The sequence below is a fragment of the Scomber japonicus genome, chromosome 3 (genome assembly GCF_027409825.1).
Source record: "Scomber japonicus isolate fScoJap1 chromosome 3, fScoJap1.pri, whole genome shotgun sequence".
NCBI classification, from domain to species: Eukaryota; Metazoa; Chordata; class Actinopteri; order Scombriformes; family Scombridae; genus Scomber; species Scomber japonicus.
Genome location: NC_070580.1, coordinates 16,141,858 through 16,167,302, shown reverse-complemented (window position 1 = coordinate 16,167,302; position 25,445 = coordinate 16,141,858). Strand labels below are relative to the sequence as shown.

The 25,445-nt window shown below is 39.0% G+C and overlaps 2 protein-coding genes across 2 annotated transcripts; both read right to left on the bottom strand.

Moving 5' to 3' along the window:
- Positions 1 to 893: 893 nt before the first annotated feature.
- On the bottom strand, positions 894 to 5,889 carry LOC128355556 (translocon-associated protein subunit alpha-like). Its single transcript, XM_053315847.1, has 9 exons — positions 5,733 to 5,889; positions 4,587 to 4,699; positions 4,400 to 4,490; positions 4,124 to 4,251; positions 3,568 to 3,702; positions 3,112 to 3,188; positions 2,298 to 2,376; positions 2,035 to 2,128; positions 894 to 1,867 (listed from the first exon to the last, which is right to left on the bottom strand). Exons 1-9 carry the CDS (start codon positions 5,800 to 5,802, stop codon positions 1,803 to 1,805), a joined length of 852 nt encoding a protein of 283 aa, XP_053171822.1. The 5' UTR covers positions 5,803 to 5,889; the 3' UTR covers positions 894 to 1,802.
- Positions 5,890 to 23,221: 17,332 nt separating this feature from the next.
- LOC128355247 (ammonium transporter Rh type B-A-like) lies at positions 23,222 to 24,667 on the bottom strand. Its single transcript, XM_053315495.1, has one exon. It carries the CDS (start codon positions 24,665 to 24,667, stop codon positions 23,222 to 23,224), a length of 1,446 nt encoding a protein of 481 aa, XP_053171470.1.
- Positions 24,668 to 25,445: the final 778 nt, after the last annotated feature.

Genomic DNA, 25,445 nt, shown 5'->3' with positions numbered 1-25,445 from the left:
TAATCCTGCTCTTTCATGTGGTTGATGCAGTGCTGTCCACAACACACAGCGAAGGTGACAAAACTTTGAACAATCACAAACTGACTTATTTCTATTTATAAAACGTTTTTGGAGGTGACGAAGTTATGAGACTGTTATTTTTATGAACATAAGGACAATTTCTAGAAAAATTGCACGGGGATAAAAGTAAGATAATGATCCAATATGTTTCAAGACACAAATACATGCAATAAAAAAAACTAACCCCAAAAAAGGAGGAACTGAAAGATAAATAAAAAGAAAACTGACAGGTTAATTGGAAAGGTGCACACATTTATTTCTCTTTACATTCCATTTTTAAATCATCTAACTAAGTACCTGCATTATTTATTGATGTTTTCAGGTATTTATATTTGACTCATCTGATATGTTTACTACCTTTTAACAGCTTTGGGGCTCCACACAAAAGCAGTTGTGGATTTTCAGAGGAATATTCTTTAAATAACTGCTCCATTTAAGCCTAAGTGAACATTTATGTTGCATAGTATGCTTGCCCTTAGTCAAAATGCACATTTTTGCATGCTGACCTGCTGTACACTGGCTGAAAAGCTCTCTAGGTTACACTAGAATGTATTCGTATGAATTGCAGTGTACCAATTACAACGGTCTGTTTTAATTATCTGTATTCCTGTTAAATACTTTATATTTTTTCTTTAAAAAATGATTTGAGATTTACATACCTGTAGAATAAAGTAATACCAAAAGCTCTGAAAAACCTTAAAACAGTTTTTCTCCTTATTTCCTGAAGGCATCATCCATTGTCATATATTTCAGATTACATCATCACTGCATGAAGCACATTTTATGACATTGCCAAGAGAACAACTAACAAAATACACACATTTTGTTCACCCTTTTATTTTTTTCCCCAAAAGGTGTTTATTATCATGAATAATCCAAATGACGGCACCATTTGCAGTCATTAAAGAGTCTGAAATGCTCCACTGAGACTCTTTGGTGAAAAACAGGTGGATTAGCCTGCAGAAACCTCAAGAGAACACTGTTTTAATGTTTATTTAATGATTGCAGCTGCCATTGCCCCACTGTAATGAAACCAAAACTTTAAGAAACCTCACACCATATGTCACTGAATGGCACAAACATACGGTCATCAGTGGAAAACGTTTTAACGGATTGCATCTATTTTTGTTAACAGGAGGTGTTTGCATGGCCCCTCACATACGGTACAGATAAGGCACAATGGTATTAACATAGGAGGAGGAGGAGGAGGATTCATCTTATTCAACAGATAACATATGAATGCTTTTAAGTCATAAAATCAATTTGATCCTAATATGGCAGATAACAAATAAAGCATAAATCTCCAATGTAATTATTATGACTCCACAGCATTCATATAGGCAGAACTGATGTATTCACCTCTCTCACCTTTTTGAGGTGAGTTTGGACCACATTCCCATGTTTTTACGCAACATATCGATTTCAATAACTTTGGTTTATCTTTAATTAACTTTCACACAACAACACTGTCAAAAAAATCCCTTTATAAATGAACAATGGTTCAGTTGTTTTAGTGTGTAAATGGTCATTCTAATCAGAGCAGCCGTGTCCAGAATGCTCTGTGGTTGTGATAAGAGAGCAGCAGGCTGAAATCCATAGAAACATTTTAAACACTTTGCTCAGGCTGGAAATAGGACTCCAGAAATGTTGGTCCGTTGTGAATGGGAACTGGGATACTGTGGTTAGGAAATGGCCTTTGAAAGCCTGATGTACAGTATGATGATGGATGGAAAGCGACAGTTTTATTGATCTACTCCGGCTGTCCTCTTGGTCCGTTTACGTGGAGATGTTTTAGGGGAAGCCTTGTCTGTAAGACAGAATGTACAGATCCTTGTTTATATGCAGAGTTGAACAGTAATATGAGCAAAAGATCACCTTTGATGATGAACGGAAGAGAAATGGATGTTGAGGCAAAGAGGTGAAAAGGATTCTCTGTGTCATTACTTGTGACAGTCGGGATAAAAATGAACATACTCATGACATTGAGAGTCTCCTGAGGGATCCAGCTGATGTCCACATCGTTTATCCCGATGGTGCCTTTCTCTATTTTCGCTGACAGTCTCTTTTTCTGAAAAACACAAGTTAAACACATCACATTTAATCTACCTAATCGAATATCCTGCCTCAATCTCAGTCTGTCCTGTTTAAAACTATTGATTTTACATGGATTTTACATTTGCATTGGTAATAACAAAACAAAATGATTACAAATACATCTGATTGAAATAAACACGTACCGTCCTTGAGTCCAGGACCTGGTATATTCCAAACAGCATCAGGGCCACCAGTCCAACCAGGAAGACGTACATGAACATCCTGCAGATAAAGCAAAGTGAATTCTTTAATCAGTGGATAAAAATCAATCAACGAGTTCCATAGCTTCTTGATTTTGAATTTGCTTTTTATTTAAACATCTCTAGCAACAAAGAACAGTTTTCATCACTGGACTAGTTGAGGAGAGTGGTATAAAAACACTTCTATGACCTCTTGTCTGCAGTTAATTGACTAAATAAGGTGTACAAATGATTGATTTTTTAGCAAGAACTTTCAGACTGAAGACTAATGAAACAAAACTGGGCCTCGATTTGAGATTTCTAGGTGGAAAACATTTTCTCTTGCTTGACTAATTTGCTGGTGACAGTTCCTGTGTCTCCACCAGCTGCACAATTCTGACAACTAATCACTTTGTGCCAATTTCACACCTCCGTTTACAGGCTTGGTAGTTTGGGGAAGCTGGCATAGTGAGAACGTTGGATTCTGATGGTATTATGTAGGAAAAATACTGAGATTTAAACATTATTTAAAGCTTGGATGCAGAAATAGGTGTACTTTTTGACCCATGTAATTAAACGTGCTTTCCACCCACTTCCCACAGTTAGTGTTAAGATGCAGTCATTTTGGTGCTTTAGCATGCACTCTTTCCTGTATAAAACTGCAGTAATGTAATATAAATAGCAACTGACCATCTGAAAGCACATTCTTATTATCAGGTATTTACATGATATTAGGTATTTACATGATAGCATAAAACATAAACCCATAAAGCCTTACGTTTCTCCGTCCAGTCCTTCATCTTTCTCAATGATGGTGACAGTCTGGTTGTAAACGGCAGTCTGGAACACGTTGCCCTAAAGAAAAAATTGAAACAACCATTAAATAATTACCCTTTAATAAACAAGTTCCTTAAACTTTCAAGAACTTTCTTTGCCCAGATGACTCAGCAGTCTTCACGTCCTTCATTAACAGCATGAAAACAACAGTCAAAGCTCAGCAGGCTGAATGACCGCAAGATGCCAGCAGTAGTCTCAATTACACAAAAATGGAAAAAAATACAGCTGTGAAGGCTTACATTGAGGGAAACTGCTTTGCTGAAAATTGTCTCTGCAGGTATACATTTGCATAAATCATCCTGACAGTTACAGTCTAACATTATCACACTATGTTTTTGCCTCTAAAAACCTGAACAGACAACTAGCACCAACCAAAAATGATGAAAAACTTTCTTACCTCAGTGTCAAGATAGTTGAGGAGGATAACAAGACCGAATGGACGGCCAGCCATGGGCTGCGCTGGGATGAAAGAGTATTCGAAGGAGGCCTGAGCCTGAGGCTGAACAATGGTGCTCAGGGGCAAAGCTGTGAACTACACAAACATACATTGTTAAAAAAATAGACTTTTAAAACTAACACATGGTTCATGTTTTCCAGTAGTATTTATTCTGTTAGGTGGCAGGACAGACAGCAAACGTAGCTCCTATTTAAAAAAGTGATTAGAGAGATTACATGAAATTGTAAGAAAGCCTTGGATTATTTGGCCTTAATTGTTTGAGTTTACAACAAATCAGCATTTTATAAGCCTTAGTCTACATCATTCAGAAAGACATTAAAAAATAACGTTCTACGACCACATCCTTAACTTTGAGACAGGGTGCAGAAATATGTTTGATAATCTCAAAGTCAAAACATATTCAACAAATGATTGCATTTCTAAATGACTTTGCTACGTATCCAGCTACAGATGAAAAGAGATGTTTGATGGTGATTTTATTTTAGATCCCACTTACATTCTGGATGTAGAACTGGAAGTCCTGGGGGTAACGGAAGGACGCCTCCAACGACTGAACGGTGAAATCCAGACTCCCCTTGTTGGTGAAACCCACCAGGAACCTCACAATTTCATTGGCAGGGAACTCTAAAGTTATAATAGATGTAAATACATATTAATTATAGTCAAAGGATCTTGCATTTTATGCTTCAATTTTTGACAACAAATGTTATGAGTGTTAATGCTGTAAAATCTCAACAATTGATAAACCAAAGCAAAAGAGAGCCAGACCAACCTTCTCCTGTCATGAAGATGATGGTTGTGTCGGCATCAGGGTGAGAAGTCATCAGTTTATCAGCAGCTTCAGAGTCGTCGTCGTCTCCTTCCTGAATATCAATACAACCTGACTTAGTAACTTAACGGTCTGCATATAAAAACGATGGTTTTGCTTCGTGTGCTGCTGTATGATAACCTATACATACCGTGTTTTGTATCTGGTCCTCCTCAACAAGCACCTCTTCTTCATCTTCCTCCTCATCTACTGCAACATCTGGATCAGTCTCCTCAGCAGAGTCTGGTTCTGCAGAGACATGGCCTGCGAGGAGACAACAGGGGGAGGTTGAAAGCTTCAACATAGTACCATGTTATAAGATTAAATTACTGTTTGTGAACATCATGATGCTGATGAAATATGTTTTTCTGGTTTTAAAAAATGTTTTAAAAGTGTATTGTCAGATCTAGCAATGTTTGGAATAAATGCCAACATTTGTTTGTCAAACCCAGATTGCTAATATTTATATTTTCTTTGTTGAAACAGTCTGTGTGGGAATGTTTTTTGGCAAGACTAATAATCATCCATAAAATATTTCCATGTATCAATATATGTCTGTACCAAGCCATTTAATCAAATATATGTATTCATTTCAGGTGGTTACTTGTGGGGAAAGCCTTTTGTTGTGTAGCAGTAAAGAGGTGAATCTTTTTTTGCTGTCAGTCAGAACTCATTTGGAAGATAACTAATGCAAAAAGCACAGACAAGTAATATTATGTAACAGTTTAAAATGGATTCAACTGGTAGTACTAGTCACAACCATTCAAATTCAGTTTTAAATAAATCATTAGATTAAACAAAGCCTATTTTCAAACTCATGGTAACTATTGATTAACATTTACTGTAGTCAGTCAGCAGAACAATGAAGCTCCCCTACAGATGTGAAACACGGGTTACCATCTTATCTATGGTGACGTGTCCCAGCCAGAGGGAGCCGTTTACACTTTTGTCCAAAATGTATAACTTTTGTTTGGCCCTGATATCTCCTCTGAACCGCAGAAAACTGAGACTCTTTGACTCAACTTAACTTTAACTTATTTCTTCAAGCGGCAGCAGCTGGAAGGACTCAGTCATTTTCATTCACTTCAGAATATCGAGTCTGCCTCATAATTATAAATAATTAATGTAGAAAACGTTTCTATATTCATGTTAGCAAAGCAGCCGTGAAGACAGACGGCAGCCTAAGTAATTATACTTCTCTGACTATGCCACGTCAATATGTTAGGCTGTGTTCAAACTTTTTAACTTTACACAGGCGGAAACATAAACCGAGTCAAACAGAGCCAACATGACTTACCGATGGATAGTAATCCGCAGGGGAAGGCCAGGAGGAACAGCAGCACCAATTTTGATCCGAAATTGAACATTTTTGCAGACTTGATGGCTGAAGTTAGTAACACATCAGCGTTCAGGAGCAGAGAGGACAGGAGCAGAGCAAGGGGGCGGGATAAGAAGTCGTTAGACCCGCCTGTTGGAGAGGGGTCCCGGCTGTGGCCTGTAGGTGGGGGGCGCGCGCAATGTGAGCCTCGGATATAATTCCACCTCCGACCACAGTGTGGATTTCAATAGAAGATTGGCGCTGTCTGTATTTCCGCTCGTTGACTCCGCGGAAAATGAAGAAGCAGAAGCAGCGATTCAAGTTTATGAGTTGCTGTAGCGTACGGAGTCCGTGAAGGGACATGGTAAAAAGAAAAAAACTTTGGTTTCTCGTGCTCACAAGAACACAAGAAACATGTCTCGTGCTCACGAGCAGCCGAAGGTAGCATAATAATTCAGGGTAGTTGTGCCTCCTGTGCTGACCAAAATATATATTTAAAAAAGAATCCTTGTGGCACATGAGGGATGTTAGTCTGGATGTTATACAGTTGGTTTGACACATCATCATTCACTCAAATAGTTGAAGCGCATAATAGGTTTGTATTTTGAATGTGAAATGAATGTTGAATATTAAACTTAATGTTGGCAATTTTCTGCTAGCTTTCCTTCCTGGCTTTTGCTGCGGCAACAGTGTTGCTTTTGGCCTGGATGATGTGTTTGAATTCTTCATATTGTTGAAGAATAATTGTCTGCTCCTCCGGGGTAAAGTAGTCTGCTCTGCAGGGTTTCTCCATGTTTGTGATTGGCCAGACGCTGCAAACACCTCCCCTTTATGTGAGCGCGCAGTGATCAAGATAGGAAAACCCTGGGTTCAATTACAGCAGCAGATCTACGTCTATAACTCCGTGACACCATCAGGGGATCTGGATCAATGGACCTGATGCTGCTTGTCAAGTAAATATGCCCTTGTGTACATTTCATAGTGCTGCAGCGGCTCACTGGTTAATTATTTCTTGTATTAATTAACATCATAAACATATGCATAAGCAGTTATTTACATAATTTGAACATTTTTTTCATTCATTTCTTTCTATGGTTACTGTTATCAAGATTATATGTACATGGGACACAGTGATACTGGTAAAATAACATTTGACAAACATTTGACAACTCGCTCAAACTTCTGCTCCCACACAGTACTGTGCAAACTTTAATAAGTTGAGATACTCATTCTACACTCAGTTTGCATACTATGTAGTCTATGAGTTTTGCACTTGTCAGCACAGATTTAAATTTGCAATTACAGCCATACAGTAGTTTTAGTAAGGGTTGGACTGCACTGTGGCACATTATTTCTTTTGGCAATCTCTCCTTGTGAAATCCTGAGTATTTCCATATAATGTAATTTGCACTTGTGTGTAAAGATCCGCTGCGGACATGTTTTAAGATGTAGGCTATTTAAAATACTCTACTTTGAATACTAATTTGTGTCTGATCTTGTTCAGTCCTTAAATTTAAATTTACTTCTTTCGACTGATTCCACAATCTACAACTATGCACATATATTTAATTTCACAAGTTAAAGTGCTGGACACAACATGTCCCCTACTTCACTGTAAAGTCTATTCTCAGTGTTGGAGGATTGAAGCTTCCACATCACACTTGTGTAAATTGACTATTGAACCAGGATTGGCTCCAAAACTAGTCACAGTGATGTCACAAATCATGCTTGCATACGTCTGCCCTTTTAAATCAGATTGTCAGTGAGCACAAACAAACTTAGATTAGATTTTAGATTAGATTTCTTTATTTGTACCCGCTGGTACATTTGGCTTGCAGTGAGAGACATTCATACAATACAATACAATAAAATGAAAACAGTAAAATAGCTACACAATTCGTCATCATCCCCATGCTGCGTCATAAAGTGCATTATATATGTAGGGTGGCTACCCTAAAAGTGCATGGCATAAAGTGCATAAGTGCACTCATCATCATATCATCATCGCCATCATATACACAATCATCGTCAACATCAACATCATCATCACTATCATCATCATCATCAACTCCACAACTCCCCAACCAGGGATCACTAGTTCTTATTAAGATGTATGATGGCTGCAGGGACAAAGCTAGACCTGTGCCTTTTAGTTTTGGTCCTAGGTACGGTGTACCTGCGGCCAGATGGGAGGAGCAGGAAGTCACTATAGAGGGGGTGAGACCTGTCCCCTAAGATGGAACCAGTGAGCCGCTGCAGCTGTCTTATATACAGGGCTTCTGGGCTAAGCTGTGTCTGACCGATCGTCCTGCTAGCCCATTTGGCGACCTGGCTCAGTGAGTTCCTGCTCTTTAAAGACACGTTGCCAAACCATGCCACCATACAGAAAGAAATGACAGACTCAATAAAAGCACGGTAGAACAGCTTCATCAGTGATCTGTCAACATGAAACTTTCCACTTACAGCACATGAATGTGAAAAAAACCTTAGTCAAACTGCACAGTCTGCACATCTTACAGACTAAGATACTTCTCTGTAGAACAAACTCCCCAACAATATGTCAAGTAGTTAATACTAGATCCCTCTATAATACCATTTACATGTTAGTGCATCAGGAATATAAGACAATACAATTATATACAGCAAACAGCATTTCCTCTGCTGCATGATTATTTTTACTTTTAATACAATACTTCAAATGCATCTTGCTGATAGTACTTTCATACGTTTTTCTGAAGTAAAATTTTGAATATCACAATTTTCTTTACTCTGTGACAAAGGATCTGATTACTTCTTCCACCACTTATCACTTTGCAACAGGATATGAACAATATCAGCCCACTAATATTAATAGACACCAATGGCCCCATCTTGCGGTCGGCGCACAGCGGATGGCAGACGTGGCACATGTGTCTTTGTTAGTTTCCCCCGCCGCAGTTGTCATTTTCTCGCCCTGTGCCCACGTTGTCTAAATAGCAAATGGGCATGTTGGTCTCAAAATGAAGTGTGGTCAGGCGCATTGGTGGCGCAACCAAAAATATAGGCGGGTGCGCTGCACACAGACACTGTGCTTGTGCACACAGTTGTGCACACAAACCTGCAAAACATTACAAATAAAAGGACCGCAATGTGAATTCCTATTATGATGTACAGCAACATATTAAAAATACATGTCATATTAGTTAGTCATAATATTTATCAGATTTAATTGTAAAAAATGGAGAGTACCGCTGCGGACAGTCCTAACAACCTTTGAAAGTCTGTAGCCTCTGATATGCTGCACAGAGCACAGTGCCATTACGCACAGCCACTCACTGTTTATTAAATCAGCTGATGACACCAGGCTGCTACAGTACAACCACACACACCTCTACACTCATCAGACTAGTTGGTTATATCTCCATATTCTTCCTTTATATGAATTAAATGTGAGGTTAGCAGCTCATCAGCCAATTTTCTTTTCAGTAATACCATCTGTATGACTTAAAGACAGGACAATCTCCCAGTATCTTAAACCCAGATCAAAGTAAAACTTGATTAAACTAAACGAGCAGATCATGTTTGCTTCCATTACATCGAGCTCTCAATAAAGAGTGAATGTGTCCAACGTTTTGAATGCCCTCTAAACTCAGAAAAAAGCCTGAAAAAACAGAAAAGAAAGACATTACCCCGAAAAACCAAGCATAAAAAAAAATTACTCTGGAAAACAGAAAAAAAAATGACTCAGAAAAACAGAAATAATTACCTCGAAAAAAAAAAAACAATCCCAAAAAAAATTACTCAGAAAAACAGAAATAATTACCTCGGAAAAAAGACCAAAAAAATAAATTACTCAGAAAAACCGGATTTTTTTTATTTTTATTCAAGTGAATGTAATACACTTCCATAGGATGTCACTGTAGCTCATTTAGAGGAAATACATAACATACTGTATGTGAAGGCAGCATGTTTTAAATACCAGCTGAATACAGGAGAATCCCATGATCGCTGTTGGGAAATTTACAGCAAAATGACTAATGCACAGTGACCAGTGGAGCTTTACAGGGTTTTTGGTCAATGCACCAAACAATACTAATAGTGCCTCCAGATACAAATGTTCTGCTGCTTCTGGTAACCTCAGCACATCTAAATAAATGCATTGGAGTAGTCTGTCCCATGTGCCCTTTTATATTTCCTTTAAAAACTCACAAATCCTGACTGCTTACTTATAAAGCCTTAAGGATATTTGACTTTAAATTATTCACTTTAATGTGAAGGTGGATGTCTTGATCTACAACTTAGTCACCACCACCACTTGTCAAGAAGCAGTTGGCGGGTGGTATGTGTGAAAATAACCTTGAAAACTCTTTTGAAGAAATCGGAATCCACACTATTCTTTTTCAAATATAAGTAAGTTTATATGTGTAGGACAAAAAAACCCCATCTGATTTATAGGAATGAAACATTTTCCTGTTATCTTTTATCTGTCTTATACAAACTACAACATTTCAATCTGTCTTTCAAGATAAGCAGTCCTTAATGTAATCATTGAAGGGTGGAAGTGAAAAAAAGGTGTTTATGAACTATCTGTACTTTTAAATGAAGGCAGGTGGAAAGCACTGGGGGCTTTTGTGGTTGTGGTCCACTCTCATGACATTTAGTCTCCCTTCTCTCGTGTTGTTGTCACAGTGACTGTCCAATACAACCAAATGCAACTCTATTCTTTAAATAGCCTTTACTTAAAGGGATCATTTGTGGGTTTTTAGAAAGAATGTGATAAATAATGATGACTAGAAGACAGGAACAATTGGAAAGATTGTCAAAACTGTGATACAGTGAGTGGCATATTTCACTCTACATTCATTGATTACCACTGAGTGTATTTACATGTGCAGCACCCCAGTTATGATCTGGTGTTTGGTGTAAACATCAAATGTTAATTCTGAAAACCTGAGTACTGTGGCGTGTAAACATCTTATCTAGTCACTTTATGTGGATGTAATTCTTCAACTCATGCTACTTAATAATTGAACAATAAAACTAAATGCAGGATGATTAACATTAATAAAATTGATATGACCTGAAGGAAGTAATGTTTCTCTCATTTTCTAATGTTGGTGATCAGCTAAAAATGATAAATCTAGCAGAGTGGTAACAGCAGAGTCCAGAAAACAAACTGAGTTCATCCTTAAATGACAAGAGCACTCATAAATAAGAGATTTAAAGTATGTGGAAAAGCCAAACATATGGCTGCACAAACGCATGATGAGAAAGCTTGATAATATTTGAGTGATGCATGCACACAGCTGAGAAGCCATGCTTTCTTAAAAGTCCATGTAAACATCAAGTGTAATATCAAAACCATTGCCCCTTCCACAAATGTTTCACTCCTCTTGTATTCTTGCGCACTGGTTGGAAACATAGTGTTTTCTTTAGTTACGTGTGTCAAAATGAATGTGAGAGGAAATGAAGTCATGTTGCAAGTCGCAGCTTGCATGTTGCAAAAATGAGGGCCCTGAATGGTGTGCATAGAGACAGTCTTTAACAACAGTATAATCTGATCAAGCCAGTTCAGTTCCACAGAAAAGGTTTCCTTTAGTTTTATAAGCTCATTGTGAATGAAAATAAATAAATATATAGAAATCAACTTGCTCCTGAGGTGAAAATGTTCTGCTGTTAATGGAATTTTTCTTGCTCAATGGTTAGTTTAATTTTATAGCTGCCTTGACAGGTGTGTCAAGAGATCTGTGTCCACTGGAATAAAAGGAAATGTATGACTGCATTTGGCTAATGAGTTCATGCATCATTTTCTTTGACTTATGGATGTACCTGTTTCCAATCTGTGTTGATTTTGTTTTTCTTTAATTCTAAAATGTGACAAATTAAGTAGATACTAACATCAGTCAAATTAAAATTAAATTAAAAGAATGCTGTTTTCAGTTCTGTATTCCTTAATATTGTCAGAAGAGGTTCAGTAAAATGAGATTATACTCAGTTTAAAAACAGTTTGTGGTTTTCTGCAAAAGCACACATCCTGTGACTTCTAACAGTCCCTTTGAAGGAACACTTGCTCCACCTGTATAGCTTCATACTAAACAAGACAACAGATGCTGTCGACGTGTTTATCACAGATACGGTGACAGAGACACACATACACAGAGAGAGAGAAGTGTCCTTGGTCAAAGCTTCGTTGTCATGGGACCCAATTGCAATGACACAAGAGGTAAGTCTTGAATTAAGAGAATGTCATCTAAATGTGAGCTGCAACTTGATTTTTGATGTGAGGGTTGTTGGGAGATTGAAAGGACAATTATGACTTTTTCTGCTCAAATGTCTAACAGAGATTCTCAGTGTTCACAGTTAAGAACATCTGGTCATCACAGGATTTTGGCAGTAATCAAATTGTATATAAAGTGCAAGAGGTGTGAGCGGAACAGCTAGGAACTCATTCTATACACCATATTTACACAGAAATAATACAGAGGAATCAGTTATACTTTTTAGAGTGAGGAAAGGATGTGTTTGTTAGACAAAATATGGTGGCATGTAAAGGAAAGACACTGCAGGTCCTTCCTTCCTGCTACACCATGCTTTTTTACTGATGCTTCTTGCTATCGCACTATCCCATTTGCTGCTGTAACTGCAAATTTCACCACTGTGGGATTAATAAAGGATTATTTTACCTCTTATCTTCAGAATGCAATGTAAAGTGAGGATATCGCATGTAAAAGAAAACATGGAGCTATGTGGTCACTACAAGTTAGTTAGGGACACCGTATGTTTAGATCAAGCAGAAGTCTCAATCGATCTGCCACTGGTGATTCAGATGAATGTATAAGAGGCAGAATTTGAGTTTTATAAGGAAAATAAAGCCAAATCCAAAAAACAAATTCATTGCACTGCATCAATTCTTCTTTAACTTTGGTCTTTGGTTACCAATCAGTTGCCCATTTTCTTTTCAACTCTGACAACTCTGCTGTTGTCACAACAGAGCATGCGGGGGTGTAAAACAACAGTAACCCAGTTCCACAGTTAAGAAGGGTTCATGTCTAACTAATACAATGTACAAACTATAAATAATTGAGGTTGAAATTTGCACATGGGTGTACTTGTGGTCTCTGGCAACACTATGGGCCTGATTTTCTAAGATCCCAAATAAAGGGTACTAAATTGCGTTCACGGTGCAATAGATTGCGTGTTTAGTTTGCGTGCATTTTGCGGGTGCTACTTAGAATAAATGAAAACAGATGCAACAGGGTACAGACAGCAGTATAAGTTTAAATGAGGGTTTTGCGTGTCTGAATGGAGAGTCTGGACGAGCAGAAATTTAATTTGATCAGGTTCTAAGAGGTTAACAAGTGTATTGAGTTATAACAAAAAAAAAAATGTAATTCCCTCAGTATGCATTAGTAGATCAGCTTGCACATTTTTTGTGGGTGATTAAAAGTTTTCACACATTTTTACCTTTACCTTTAGTAATGTGTTTCCGCTTGTGGCCTTCACCAGTGTCAGTACACATTTTAGTGCAATATTTTTTATATTACAATTGTTTCTGGCTCATCTGGACGGGCCAGTATACTTCGGCCACTTCCCCCCTGAGCTGTGGGGTGCCTCAGGGTTCTATTTTGGGCCCCCTCCTCTTTTCGATATATATGTTGCCATTGGAATCCATATTTAGAAAGCACAATGTCTCATTTCATTGCTTTGCAGATGACGTGCAAATCTATATGCCCTTAAAAGCAAATGACCAAGCCTCTGTCCAGGTCTTATTAGACTGCCTCAAGGACATTCAATCTTGGATGGAAGTGAACTTTCTCTCCATGAATAAAAATAAAACGGAGATTATTTTATTCGGGCAACAAAATCTCTTAGATGGCTATGACAGCGCCATTGGCACCCTGAAGCCTCACTGTCACCCATCTGCAAGGAACCTTGGTGTTATTTTGGACAGTGACTTCAAGTTTGATAAACAGATAAGCTCCATCGTGAAAACAAGCTTCTTCCAGCTAAGATTAATAGCAAAAGCAAAGGCTTATCTCCCCAGGAATGATCAGGAGAAAGTCATTCATAGCTTTGTTACCTCACGGTTAGACTACTGTAACTCTTTGTTTGTTGGTCTCGACCAGTCAGCACTGCGCCGTTTACAGGTAGTCCAAAATGCAGCCGCCCGCCTGCTGACTGGAAAGAAACGGCGTGATCACATCAGTCCTGTCCTTGCATCTTTGCACTGGCTGCCTGTTCATTTTAGGATCCAGTTCAAGGTTTTATTAATTGTTTTTAAGTGTTTTAATGGTCTGGCACCATCTTATTTATCAGAGCTTGTACAGCCTCACAGTACATCCAGAGCTCTTAGGTCGACTAACCAGCTGCTCCTGGCTGTACCTCGGTCCAGACTCTCTACTCTGGGGGACAGAGCCTTCTCAGTGGTGGCCCCCAAGCTGTGGAACAGCCTACCTTTCCACGTTAGAGCTGCACAGTCTGTAGAGCATTTTAAAACACTATTAAAAACATATCTTTTTTCATTGGCGTTCCGTCCCAGCTAGGCAAGAATCCTTGGCTTCCTACTTTTTTATTTATTTTACTTTTATTTGTTTTTATTCTAATTTTAGTTTTTAAATTGAGCTCTTACTATTCCTTTATTGTTTTATTTACTATTATATTGTGTGTGATTATATTGTATTTTAATAACTGTACAGCACTTTGGCTCAACTGGGGTTGTTTTTAAATGTGCTTTATAAATAAACTTGACTTGACTTGACTTGACTTGAGTCTTCACCCCATCAGACTCCTTTCCTTCTCCATGTATCTTGGAAGTAGCTGATGCTAAAAATCTCTACTCTAATGTAAATGCAATTACCCAGCACAAGATACTGAACTCTAATGTGACGCTACCATGGTAACAATACAATGTGATTAATTATATCCTTCAGAAACTCTGATGAATGAAAGGAGTCAGTTTATCACTCAGAGGCATGCTTAAGTATTACTCTGTGGGTTAATTAGGTTGATGCTGTCTTTGCCCAAAAGCAACATGCAACAGTATGCACACAGCACTTCACACCCCCACAACATGAAAAACAATATTCATATTGTATTAGTTATATTCATAACAGAGGTCCTTTTCATTAGATAATATTCAGAGAGACGCAGTCTGTTTGTAATGTAAGTGCATGTCCCTTTTTTGAGCGGGTATTTAACCTCTGTTACCTCAAAACGGACCTACTGCTTGTCAGTTTTTAAACCATTTAGTTGTGGCAACACAACCAACACCACAATTTATCAAATTTCCAAAATACAGAATACCCAATACACCATTGCATGCTGAAGTCTGTGGAATTCGTCTGAAATTTAATGTAGTGCTGTATCCAAAAAAATGCGTATTGATTGAACATTTGACTTGATTTAAGTGTGATCATCTACTGAAAAACTGGACTGACACGAGGTTTTGCAAATGCTGTGTGAGGTAGGAAAGGCATCCAGCATGTTTTGCTGAGTATGTACTTTTGCAAGAAAATGCAACTGTATTTTGCAATCACACAATTCACATTTCATGCTTGCAAGCATCAATGAAACCGCATCTTTTCTTGCTGATTACTGAGCAGATCAACTGAAGTAAGTAGGGTGCAAATCTCTTGCACCACAGCACCCAAAGAGCACTACAGTTGTATGCTCATGATTTATTTAATGGCCTGTTTTTTCCAGATTTCAACTGTCCAATGACTACATGTTTACATCTCAGTCATGCTATTGGCAACTTGTTTAGCTACATAAATTTATAATTCATTAATTGGTGAGAAAAACGTCAAAGTCAAATGTTCAGTATTTAAGTTCAAATCTTAGTTTGGCATTGATAATAACACTCATATTATACAGCTCATATTAACATATATATTAAGACTATATCAAGCTTCTTATCGAGCTCTCAATAGGAAAGTGAATCATCTATTTATCATCATGTTGAACTATCCTTTTTACAGCCCTGCATCCCCTTCTTCATATCTGGCTTTGAGTGACGAACCAAGCGGCAGCCACTCTTGCACTAGACAAAGCACTTTGTAAACAGGAAACTACATTAAGTCAGCTGACCACTGTGTCCCAGATTTGAAAGGCCACAATCATTACAAAATAAAATTTAGCTTACAGTTCTCTGTAAATAAGTACACAACAGAAAACACACCTGTCAGTAAATTTTCCAGTGATGTATGCATTCTTGACAGCAAACTGACGGTGACACAGTACACAAATGTATCTCCTACATTTACTGTGTTTTCCTGTTGCTTTGTCCTTGCTCTATTAATGTATTTACTGAATTATTATTATTGGCTTTATTGCCTCTCCTCCCTTAGCTACTACCTTATCGTGGTGGAGGGGTTTGCGTGTCCCAATGACCCTAGAAGCTCAGTTGTCGGGGGCTTTATGGCCCTGGTAAGGTCACCCATGGCAAACAGGTACTGGGGGAGGGACCAGACAAAGTGTAGCTCACAAGACCTCTTATGATGGATAAAACATATGGTACCTCGTTTCCCCTGCCCGGATACGGGTCACCAGGGCCCCCCGCCTGGAGCCAGGCCTGGGGATGGAGACTCTTCCTCTCTGGAGTTGCCACTGGAGGCAAAACTCATTGCCCCCCAGCTTGGTGCTGGTATGTTGGAGTTTACCTCAGTGGATGAGAGGGTAGCGTCCCTCCGCCTTCAGGTGGGGGTAAGGATCCTGACTGTTGTTTGTGCCTATGGTCCAAGCAGCAGTTCAGAGTATCCACCCTTTTTGGACTCCTTAGAGGGGGTGCTGGAGAGTGCTTCCCCTGGGGATTCCCTTGTTCTGCTGGGGGACTTCAACACTCACGTTGGCAGATGATGAGACCTGGAGGGGTATGATTGGGAGGAACGGCCCTGATCTGAACCCGAGCAGCGTTTTGTTATTGGACTTCTGTGCTCGTTACAGATTGTCCATAACCAAAACCATGTTCAAACATAAGGGTGTCCATATGTGCACTTGGCACCAGGACACCACCAAGTGGAGAGCAGCTGCGGTGGGCACTGAGGCAAAAACCTGGACATGGGAGGAGTTCAGTGAGGCCATGGAAATGACCGTCTGGGCAGCTTCGCAGAGGCTCTGGACACCATCCGGTGTCCCAGGAGGGGGAAGCAGTGCACCAGCAACACTGTGTATGGTGGGGACGGTGCGCTGCTGACCTCGACTCGGGACGTGGTGGAAGGAATACTTTGAAGACCCCCTCAATCGCACCAACACGCCTTCCGGTAAGGAAGCAGGGCCTGGGGACCCGGGTGTGGGCTCTCCTATCCCTGGGGCTGAGGTCGCAGAGGTGGTCAAAAGGCTCCTCGGTGGCAGGGCCCTGGGGGTGGATGAGATCCGCCCGGAATTCTTCAAGGCCTTGGATGTTGTGGGGCTGTCATGGTTGACACGACTCTGCAGCATCACGTGGACATCAGGGTCAGTGCCTCTGGATTGGCAGGCTGGGGTGGTGGTCTCTCTTTCTAGGAAGGGGGACCGGAGGGTGTGTTCCAACTATAGGGGTATCACACTCCTCCACCTCCCTGGTAAGGTCTATTCAGGGTACTGGAGAGGAGGGTCCGTTGGATAGTCGAACCTCGGATTTAGGAGGAGCAATGTGGTTTTCGTCCAGGTCGTGGAACTGTGGACCAGCTCTACACCCTCTGCAGGATCCTTGAGGGTGCATGGGAGTTTGCCCAACCAGTCCACATGTGTTCTGTGGACTTGGAGAAGGCATTCGACCGTGTCCCTCGGGGAGTCCTGTGGGGGTTTCTCCGGGAGTATGAGGTATCAGACCCCCCTGATATGGGCCTTTTGTTCCCTGTACAACTGGTGTCAGAGCTTGGTCCGCATAGCCGGTAATAAGTCGGACTCGTTTCCAGTGAGGGTTGGACTCCACCAGGGCTGCCCTTTTTATAGCCTCTACCTGTATGAAATTTCACATATTTAAAGAGCAAAAGCCATTGTCCTTGGTTCCTGGAATAAATTAAGTTTGAATCTCCTTTGGCACAGTGGTTAGCTCTGACACCAGTGAGTGGGATCTCCCTGTGGGAAGTTTGCATCAAGTCCTGATGTCTGTGAGGGTTGCTGAATGCTCTAATTTTTCCTCACAATTCAATTTGCTGTGTCCGTGTCTGTGTGTTGTCACCTTTGTGTGTAGAGATACGATCACACACCGGATAGTTAATTGATGGATGGATAAGTTTGGGAGCCAGTCATGGTTCAGTATAAACCTACAGTAGACATTGAAGCAGGAGAAGTCAAACTCAATGACCGGAGGAGTAGATGTCAGTTTAAGAATTTCCAACCACATAATTGAGCGTTTTTGTGAAAAAAAACATATCAATCACAAATAATTATTCAAAGCAGAGAATTCTTATGTGTTACATACTTGGAGGGAATATTTAATTATTTTGGATGATCTATAATAAATATAATTCCCTTTTCTTCTTTCTTTCTAGGCAAAAGCATTTTAGGTCTGAACCCTACAGACACATATCTACTATTTGGAGCCATCGGTGCAGTGCTTATTCTCTCACTGTCTTTAAATATTTTTTACTGTGTAACACAACTTTGCTCAGGTAATCAAAATATTTGCTATTACAAATTCAGCGAATATATGTACTTTTTCTGTATCTGATAGCAAACGTTTTCCTCATTGTATACTATCACAGGAAGAAGGGCATGTCGACCAAGGGGAAGACAAAGGTATATATTCACTGATCCAAGGAAAATACAAAAAAATTGTTTCATGTTCTCTTAAATAGTCTGCATTGTAGTACTCCATGCATGAAAAACTGAAGGCTAAAAATGTATTGCCCTCTCTGTATGTCCAATTTAAGACAGAGCACTCGGCAGATGGAAGAAAATCCTATTTATGGAAACTTAAGCTTCGTGGAAACAAGTAAGTGGATTGTATGTGTGTGTATCTCTCTCTCACTACGCCTTTATATATTTGTGTACAATGTTTACAATGTGATGCTGATCTCCACAGACGTCGCTGTGTTTACAAAAGCCGAGCCTCCGAGGGATAAACAGAGAGTCAATTCTGACTCACAGGTAGTGTTTTACGCTCTTGTACTAAGACAGAGATCTTTAATGTAGGCTCACATCATGCTGTGCATCTGCTATTAAATCACACACATTGCTAACCTTCACAGAAAATGTTGTCAAGAAGGATAAAGCAAAGTGGATAGAAAAAAACATAAGCAACATGAAAACAAAAAATAAGGATTGTGGAAAAGAGGTGAAATCAAAAGTGGTTACACAGTGTATCAGAAAATATAAATATAAATGTGTGATCAGAAAAATCGACTATTATTATGATGATTTTTCACTCTAACTGCCATCAGACTGGAAGAGTCCCATTAGGATATGTGCATATACATTTTTGGTTCTGAGGGCCTTCGTAACATTGGTGAAAACCAACATTTACTCAAGAGCTACAGAACTTCAGTGACTGATAACTTTGCAAATATTGGATCCACCCATGTGTGAAGACATCACATGTTTGTTTTTTGTTTCTCATTCTAGTCCAAAACTCAGGACTGCTATGCCAACTTGACTCTGAAGGCTCCTCGGGTGCAGTCTGGCCGCAGCTCTCCACAGATACATTACTCAGATGTAGTTCAATTAGAGGAGCCGACAAATGAAGATGAAGGCGACACAAACACCATCTCAAACATGTCTGATCTGTATGCTTCTGTGCAAACTCAGCATGCCAAAACCATTGACGATGCAGATGGTGGAGAGGGTTACGCCAACCATCTCTGAGGGCGGTACTGTTACTGATACTAAACTGCCAAAAATGGCCGTTTTTCAACTTCAGCAGCTACCACAAGATGGCGCTGTTTTTCATTACATCGAAAACAACAGCCCTTTGGTGTAAATGTCATAGCTCTCATGCAAACTAACTGATTGCTACAAGTATTACTATAGAATGTACATTTAAAGGAAGATTTCAATGCATTTTTGGACAGCTAATGTTTCTGTACCAACTATATATAATTCTGATTGTGGGGAAGACATAAAAATGCTCTGCTTTGAATAACAATTTGTGTCTGATATTTTTTCAGCAAGAAGTTCAAATACCAAGTTAGATATTAGTAAAATGTATACACTCATTCTTCATTATTGAAAAATCTATAAATCAGAAGCCTAATTTGTGAATACTTTTTTCATTTCACCTGTTTAATGGCTGAACACAAAATGTCTCCTAATTCACTGTAAAGCACTTGAGCACTTGATGCTTCAACTTTTCACATTCAAGTTATATAAGTTGCATTCTGGACCAGGATTTCAAAAATTATGCTCATACTGTATGTCCAGTTGAGATGTAATATGAGCACAGACAAACTTTTTGAAAACTTCTAGGCTTCTAGTGTCAAACTCTGCACGATGAAAGTCAAACATGCAAGTAATGATAAGCAAAGCACTTTTTTGAGTGGAGGGGAAATACATCAAGTGGACAAGTGTCCATAGATAAATATCTGACCAGACACATTTTGCTGACTTCAAATTTTCTACTGATTACATAAATGGTGCAATAAAAATCAGCTCTTTTACCCCAAGGTTCAATTAATACTACTTACTTGAGTCAATGTTTAAACATGTGAAATCGACGGTCATTGACCTGTCACTGATTCACTTGACGAGATCAGGCAAAAAGACTACAAGTTGCACTGAATGTAAAAAGCATGCTCTGCTTTAAGTTAGCTGTTATAATTTTTATATTATATATTTCTCATTTATAACATACAGTATATGTCCTACACACATACAGAGCAAAAGATGTTTTTACACATTCACTATGCCTAATTCATCGCTTCAAGCCTTAACAACATTCAATTAAGCTTTTTGGAAGACACGTCGGACCGGTCTGTACTTTGTATTATCTATCATACAGCCTTATTTATGATGGCAGTAATTACAGTTAAGAGAGCAATAATCAGTATGGTAGATACTAAACTTTTAAAGACATGAGGGCAGTTGTAATTGACCTCCAACAGGACAGCGCAATATCTGATACTGTCTCTGTCAGCGATTAAGAAGTACTGGTTAACGAATGATAAAGAAGAAAGACCAATGTAGGCATTTTGATAATAACATTTTGATTAATGATGACACTTGTGTATCGTGTCAAAACCTCACAAAGCATTGATTACAGACATGCATGTCTTTTTAGTGATGTGTATCACAATTACTTTTATTTTAAAAACAGTTATTGAAAGAGAAAAAGAACGGGCTGAGCAATTCACATAAATAGAGGCAAGAAATCAATACCAATAATCTGAATATTAACTGAAATCTTTGTGCAGCAGAGTCAATGATGATGCACCACATTTCCACGTAGATTACTGTAGCAATTTATTAGAGGTCAAGGCAAATTTCAATGCAGTCACAGTGGCATGATGTTCTTGATCAGGCTGATGAAATTACAGAGGAAAATTGTAATATATAAGTCATATCCACTTGAAAATATTTGTGCTTATTTCACCCTAAATCATTCATTGCCATTTGTAAATAATTTCAGAGGAGGAACCTAAAATGATGCATCAGCACTCTGCTCGTAACTTTGAAGACTGCTTTCCAATTTTCATGGAAACTTTCCCATTGTACATGATTAGATAAGACGATTATCCTTGTTACATCGTAAGAAACAGTAAAAGAAACCTTTGTAACAGATGCTAATAACTCTCTTGGCTTTGTAAACTAATGCCATATCACTAATTAACTACAAATCCCTCTCCTAGATGATAAAACCAACAACTGTAATCTGGTACTTATCATACAGGACATCATAAATGTTTTATTGACTCAAACTCTTTATTTTAGAAAAATTAAAAATCTTGTTTTAAGAGGGTCAGACAAGAGGGCCACACTAATTAATTAGTTTGTTAAACAACACAATAAATAAAATATAGACATAGGTGTGTTAATTTTACTTGCAATGCAAAGTACCCTCCAAGTGTAAATCAATAAGCGTTTTAATTGTGTAAGTGAAAAGGAATTTGGTCTGCCATTAACAGGGCTTTCTTAGTAATTGAGATAACATTATTGCTTTGTGTGATATTTTACACTCTTTGGCTAGCATGAGCATGGCATGCTGTATTATTGGGGCTGTTTACGACATACCAATAAAACTGTATTCATAGCAACAGGTATTTATCGCTATCAAATACTATCAAGTACTTGGTCAGAGTCTTAATCTGGTTTATGTGTTAATTGATCTGATGTTGCCTTGTTATAAAAACATCTGTCACATGCTTGACATTGAACACCATCAGGCAAGACCCACAATGTCCAGATAAAGATAGAGTGAAATGTCTAATGATTAGTAAAGTTATGCTTAGGAACACCCAAAATTAGGAATAAACATACTTCATTGCCACAGCCATGTTGGAGAAGCTGTGGAGAGGTAAATGTGAACCATTCACATGTGTTCTGGCTATGTCCTAAGATCACAACATTTTGGGAAGATGTTCATTTAGTTATATGCAGAATTTTGGGTTATGGTGTATCCAAGTCTTGTACATTATTATATCTTGGTGTCATTACGGGAAATGTTGTGTTGAAAGATGATAGATACATATTGAAAATTATGTTAGTAGCCTGTAAAAAGGCAATTACAAGAAAATGGTACAAGACAGACGCAGCATCACAGGAAGAATGGATGAAAGTTATGGACGAAATACATATTATGGAACAACTGACTTACGGAAATACGGACTCAAGAGGATCAATGCTGCTGAAAGTGGGAGAAATGGACTGAATACATAAGAACGACAGGACAAGGTCCATCACATTGACATTAAAAAAGGATCAAACTGTAGAAGCATGGTGATCCAACATGTTCTTTTACAGATCTATCTCAGATTTCTCAGATTTATACACTGCTAAAGAAAAACAATAAAAAGAAAGTATCAAAAAAAAGTTATGCTTATGTGTAAAAATAGGTGGAGCAGCCTGCACAATAAAGCACAGTGTGCCCTCTATAGTATATATATATCACATGGAAAAATGAAATGAAGCTACTGATTTTATTTAATTAACCAGTGTGATCATGAGCTGAATATGTTACCTGGAAAATGTGATACACCACAACAATTAAATGGGAGACATCAGGATCTTTCTTTAAAAATCAGTTTATTTAAAATGTAATTAATAAAATATAATATAATACATTACATTTCCCATTGCATATTCTTTTGCCATTTTACATACATATACCAACTGTAAAATTCATACAAACAATATAAATAGTTTTGGTTAATTTTTAAGAACCCTTCAGCTTAGATTCCAAATATATTTTATCCCCCTAATAGGAAAATTAATCAACCTTCACCTCTGCTGGACATCAAGGTAAAAAACAAATATACCTTTTGAAATAGTTGTGATGACAACAATTCTCATATATACATTTACACCAACAGTGATTGTTAGGAAAATGCTTGAAATGGCTGCCTAAGTATGGAGACTCAGACCTTGGTGTCCATAGGGCTTGTTTGTCCTTTTTCTTCACAGCTTGCAGGGGGCTTGAGCACTTCTATACTGGCAAAGTCAGGGGGCATATCAAAGAAAAGTTCATCATCAAAGCAGTCCTCGTCGGACGGGGATGCCAAGAAGGGCAGCTTCAAAACCAACCCAGTGAGCACCCCACCAACAGCGGAAGCTGCTATGGTGATGAAGACAGCTGCGACCTGTTGGAGAGCTTGCTCCTGCGCAGTACGACCCAATCCTGGCTTCAGCCCGGGAATCAGCTTCTGAAGCTCCAGGAGCTTTGGATCTCCCTCAGGTGGAGCACGATGGGAAAATATCTGGTACATGCTGGGCCCGTAGGTTTCCTCAGTGGCTAGGAGGATAGCGCAGATCCCTGCTGTGGATGATATGAGTCCAGTGAGCCCATGGAGATTGTGAATACCGCACTGGTCTTGGATCCTCATGCGTCGTGCTAAAAAGGGGGTCAGGTACCTGTATCCAAAGTAACAGGCAGTACAGCCCATGATGCCCAGACCATATGCAGCTGCAGGGGAAATCATCATGTCCACTGAAGCCCCAACAGTCACACCACCTGCCAAAGTCACATTCTGAATATCAGCCATGGTGAGCTTGCCTCTCTTATTGAACACTGCTGACAGCGCGAAGGCAGTCATAGTGGATGCGCTCAGACCTAGGAAAGTATGGAGTATGGCTCTGTGTTGATCGTCACCCTTAAAGGTGAGAGCAGAGTTGAATGAAGGCCAGAACACCCAGAGAAACAGGGTTCCCAACACAGAGAGGATGTCAGAATTGTAACTAGTCATCTCTTTTGCATGTCCCTGATTCAAAGTTGGCCGGTACAGAACAAATGTCACCCCTAAACCAAAGTAGCATGCAAACAGGTGAATAAGAATGCTGCCACCTGCATCATTTATCTTAATGTATTTCAATACAGCCCACTCTGTCACAGAAAAGATTGGGATCTCCAGCAAAGCCATCACCAGGAGCTGCACAGGACTGGTCTTCCCAATCACGGCCCCAAAGGAGATGAGCACCACAGCGCATGCGAACTCTGCATTCAACAGGTTGATCACAGCCAGGTGAATTTTACCATCATGGTAAAACTGGAAGTAACCTTGAATAAGGATTGCCCACTGGATGGAAAATGTAGCTGTGAGAAAGTTGAAGACCATTCCACTGAAGCCGTAGAATCGGAAGAAGGCCAGCAGGCAGCCGAAACCAACAAAGATCATCACTTGCACGTCAGCAAAGTAGGGGTAGTCACGATATAGGGAGTTATCCATCGGGTTGGTCTGATTGTTTTGGAATTGAGCGTTAGCATTGTCATCGTAAGTGACAAACATAGCAAAAAGAACTAGGATGATAGCCTGCATCACTGCCACCAGCACCGGCAGGCGCACCCTCAAACTTGTAGATGCAGTCATGATGACAAACAACTCACAGTCCAGCGAATGACTCCCCCTCTTCACCAACATCCCTTTTATACCTCTCTTTTATCAGATAAGAGTTGGTGATAGTATTGGGTAAAGAGTAACTCCTCACAGTCCATGATTATCTAACACTGCATCACCTTGAGCAAGAACTGCACTTTAATCAGAATTACCTTCTCTCTTGTCTCTCATTGATTTCATTTTTAAAACAGACTATGAAGGGTTTGCTGTTCTTCCATTTATTCTTATGTATATATTTTCCCATAATGGGAATTATGTTGACCGTTTTGGACATCTTCTTTGACAGTCCATCCATATAAATCATCACCTCAAACTTATTAAACAAAGAATTGTTGATCCCAATATTTAATCTTGCCAAAATAGCATTGTGACTGAACAAGAAAAGAATAAATGTTCAGTAATTTTGTGTTCTGAATACAGAAGGATCTACTTCCTCTACTTCATCTTGCTTCATTATCAGTTATCTTTACTTTTGTTGATTTTTTGATATCAGGGAATAGCTTATCTTTTAGCACACTTCCAAGTACTTTTCCCCCTCAATTTTCAATTAACCTATTTTTAAATCAGGCAGTTTGACAAACACATTTGAGTGTGTAAGGATATTTTTATCATGAACTTTAAGGGAAGTGGAATAGCTCTACAAATGTGATTAAACTCTCTATTAGAACATTTTAAGCTAAACTTTTATACAAATGAATGAAATTGCAATAAATTGCCATTTTCATCCATCAACTCAGTAACATAAATAACC